The sequence below is a fragment of the Myotis lucifugus genome, unplaced genomic scaffold, assembly GCF_000147115.1.
Source record: "Myotis lucifugus unplaced genomic scaffold, Myoluc2.0 scaffold_128, whole genome shotgun sequence".
NCBI lineage: Eukaryota > Metazoa > Chordata > Mammalia > Chiroptera > Vespertilionidae > Myotis > Myotis lucifugus.
In genome coordinates this window covers 907,696-910,985 of record NW_005871176.1, presented here as the reverse complement: position 1 = coordinate 910,985, position 3,290 = coordinate 907,696, and the positions used below count along the sequence as shown (strand labels likewise).

General features: G+C 54.0%; 1 protein-coding gene across 1 annotated transcript in view; it reads left to right on the top strand.

Annotated features, from left to right (window-relative positions):
* Positions 1-3,284, top strand: part of PLA2G2C (phospholipase A2 group IIC) — a 16,325-nt gene extending 13,041 nt beyond the window's left edge. Inside the window, exon 5 of the mRNA XM_023758357.1 lies at positions 2,536-3,284. Coding sequence (XP_023614125.1) covers positions 2,536-2,705 — 170 coding nt within the window. The 3' untranslated portion in view covers positions 2,706-3,284. The remainder of the gene's footprint in view (positions 1-2,535) is intronic.
* Positions 3,285-3,290: the final 6 nt, after the last annotated feature.

Below are 3,290 nucleotides of genomic sequence, written 5' to 3'. Positions count from 1 at the left end.
ATGAGGCAGCAGCAAGGTAGTGATGCGGTGTTTACGCATGTTCAGGTCGGAAGGTTCCCAATGATAAGATAGCTCCCTGCCCTGAGAAAAGAATTTGCCTTTAAAGAAGGGAGACAGATCATAAAATAGTCCCAAAGTAAAAGTACATTCAGGTAGTGACAAGTGCTACGAAGCATCTGAAACAAGGCAACAAGGTGAAGAATGACGAAGGCAGGGGCAGGGAGGGATGGCTACTTTAGGCGGCTGAGGAAGGCCTCTCTAAGGGGGTGGCCTTTGGCCAGCGGGTGGGAGCAGAGGAGACAGGAAGGAGGGGAGATGAGGCGTGGGGGCAGGGCAGGGAGCTCACCTTCCACTTCAGTTGCAGGGGAAGCTGTTGGATCCTTTGAGACAGGGAATGATCTGCACTAATTTTGCTTTAGAAAGATGGGGCTCCTTTTGCTGCCCCACAGTGGCTGTGGCCACTGCAGAGAAGTTGGGGAGCAAGGGGAGAAGAGGGGGAACTGTTCGTGGACTGTTTCAGTAGCACTAGAGAGTCGCCACAGCTTGGGTCAGGGTGACGACGTGGAGATGAAGAGAAGTGTCAGGTGCTGGGTGTGTTTTGGAGGTAAATCGATAGGACCTGCTGATGGGTTGGACGTGGGGCGGGAAGGAAAGAGGCTGAACTGAGGTTCTCGGCCTGAGCAGCCGTGGAGAACGGTGTCATCTTCTGGGCTTGTGCAGATGGGGGAAGAGCGGACCACAGAGACACAGCTGAGCTTGTCATGAGCCATGTGGTGTTCGAGATGCATGTCAGACACCAAGAGGGACGTCGAGTGGACACGAGCGTATTGGAGTCTAGAGCTCGAGGGAGCCCTCTGGGCTGGTGTGAAGGCAGGAGAGTCGTCAGTGCTCAGATGGTACTTAAAGCCCTGAGACTGAACAAGAGCCCAGGGAGAGGACTCAGGGACCGGGCAGAGGCCTGGCAGGCTGCCTGGTGAGCCTGGGCAGGAATGCGGATCTTCTTGCTCTGTCTCATTTGTGGGAGTGTATTTCACAGTTCCATTTTTCCCTTAAAAGAGAGAGTAGAAGTGGGTGGGGTTATCTAGAAAGAGAAAGCTGTGCCTTACTCCCCCCCTTCTCTCTCTCTCTCTCTCTCTCTCTCTCTCTCTCTCTCTCTCTCACACGCACACACACACACACACACACACACAGCACTACAGTTCTATTAAATAGAAGATCCCCATCTAGCGGTGAATTCAGCCAAAGGGCAGACACTTGATCCCAAAGGCCCATGGGGTCTTCATTCATTTAGTCAACAACTGTTTGTTGAGCACCTACTGTGTGCCAGCATTGATTCTGCATGCCGGGGACACTGTGGTGGACAGGACAGACAAAGTCCCAGTCTCACAAAGCACACACTCCGTTGAGGAGAGGCAGACACAAGCAAGTAAATAAATAAGAGAAGTACGAGTTATGAAAATACAGCCAATGAAATAAGCAGGGATGTGAGAGAGAGTGGCTGGAGAGAGCCTCAGGTCCGGTGGTCCTGGAGAGCCTCTCTGACGAGGGCAAATTTGACCAAAACCCAAAGGATCGGGATGGATTTAGCCGCTTGAAGATCCTGGAGAGAACTGTTTTAGACAAAGAGGACCGCGAGTAGCAAGGCCCTGGGACAAGACAGAGCAAGACACGTGCCATATAGAGGCCGGTGTGCCTCGAGAAGAGTGACAGTGGCAGAGCGAGGGACAATAAGGGTGGAGGGGTTGGCAAGGGCTGGATCATGGCAAGCCTGCTTTGGAGTTTGTGGCAAGGATTTGGGATGTCTTCCCCCAGTAGTGGGAACCCACAGCAGGGCTTTAAGCAGGAGAGGGAACCTAATCCAGGCTCCATTTAAAGAAGGTTCCTGTTTGTTTCCTTCCATGGGGGGGTCGGGAGCAGAGCTGGTGATGACAGGGATTGGGGTGGTGGCTGAGAAGATGGAGAGAAGCAGGCAGAGCGTGACATTTTAAACACGGGGAAATCCATGGAACTTGCTGGTGGACTAGATGTGAAAAGTCAGAGGAGGAGAGGGACCAAGGTTGGCTGCTAGCTTTCAGGCTCGAGTAGGAGGTGGTGCATTTACTGAGCCCGGAGTGTGGGAGAAGGCGGGCTTGGTGGGCGGAGGGAGCACTTACAGTGTGAATTCACTTTGGGCGTCTTAAGTTGTTGATGCCTGAGAGATCCACGTGAGATGTCAAGCAAGGGGTTGGAAATATGAGATGCTTTGAGGAAATGGGTCCCATTACCTTGGCCCAGGTGCACCAACTCAGGGCACCCCTCCATGCAAGCCCCACTCCCCCACGTCTCTTGTTTCCTTCTAGACTGTTCCTTATGCCAGTACTTGTGACATGTCCAGGTGTGATCAGGCCTTGGGTCCGAAGGAAAAGGACTCCAAGTGACTTCCCTTTTCAGTTTTCAACCCCTGAGCCCTTACAGCGAGCTCTCTATTTCCCAAACCTTAGAACCAAACCCCGGGAGTGAGCTGGGAGCTCCCAGTGACCCTCTGTCTCTCCGCAGGTGAGTGTGCCCCGGGTCCTGGTGTTGGCTGCCTCTGTGGGCTGCGGGCCTGCGAGTGCGACAAGCAGTCTGCTTACTGCTTCAAAGAGAACCTGCCCACCTACGAGAAAAACTTCAAGCAGTTCTTCCTGAGCCGGCCCCGGTGTGGCAGGCGCAAACTCCAGTGCTAGGGGGGCCACGGGAAACCCTTGCCCGTCAGCATCCGCTCTAGGATCGCTTCCGGGAAGCCCTCTCCCATCATCCCAACAGGCTCCAATCCATGCGGCTCACCCGCCAGCATCCGGCTGGGGGTACTCCTTTGTCATTCAGCACCAGAGGGCTGGAGAACAAAGACAAAATCCTGGCATTCAATGGAGGGAGACAGACCATACGAGCATCCACAAGTCCGTAACACATTCCGATGGCAGTAGGGGTAGGAGGCAATGAAACAAGATGACAGCATAGAGATGTCCCCAACACCCACCCTAGGGAGTTCCCAGGAGGGAAGAAGCCCAAGGATCTTCCCTAAAGTCTCCCTCCACCCCCACCCCAAACCAGGATGCAGGGCGGACTTGGGGAATGGGCCCACAGTCCAGATCTAGTTGTGAGCAGAGCAAGGTCTTGGCACACACGCCACGGATCCTTGAGGCACACTCGGAGCTTGTCTTTCATTGGCTCGAGTTCTGCCTTCTGAAAAGGCTCAGGGGAGAGAAAATTGATGCCATCGTCATCTCTCAGGAGACAGAGCATGAGAGCATCAAAAAGCGACACCCGTG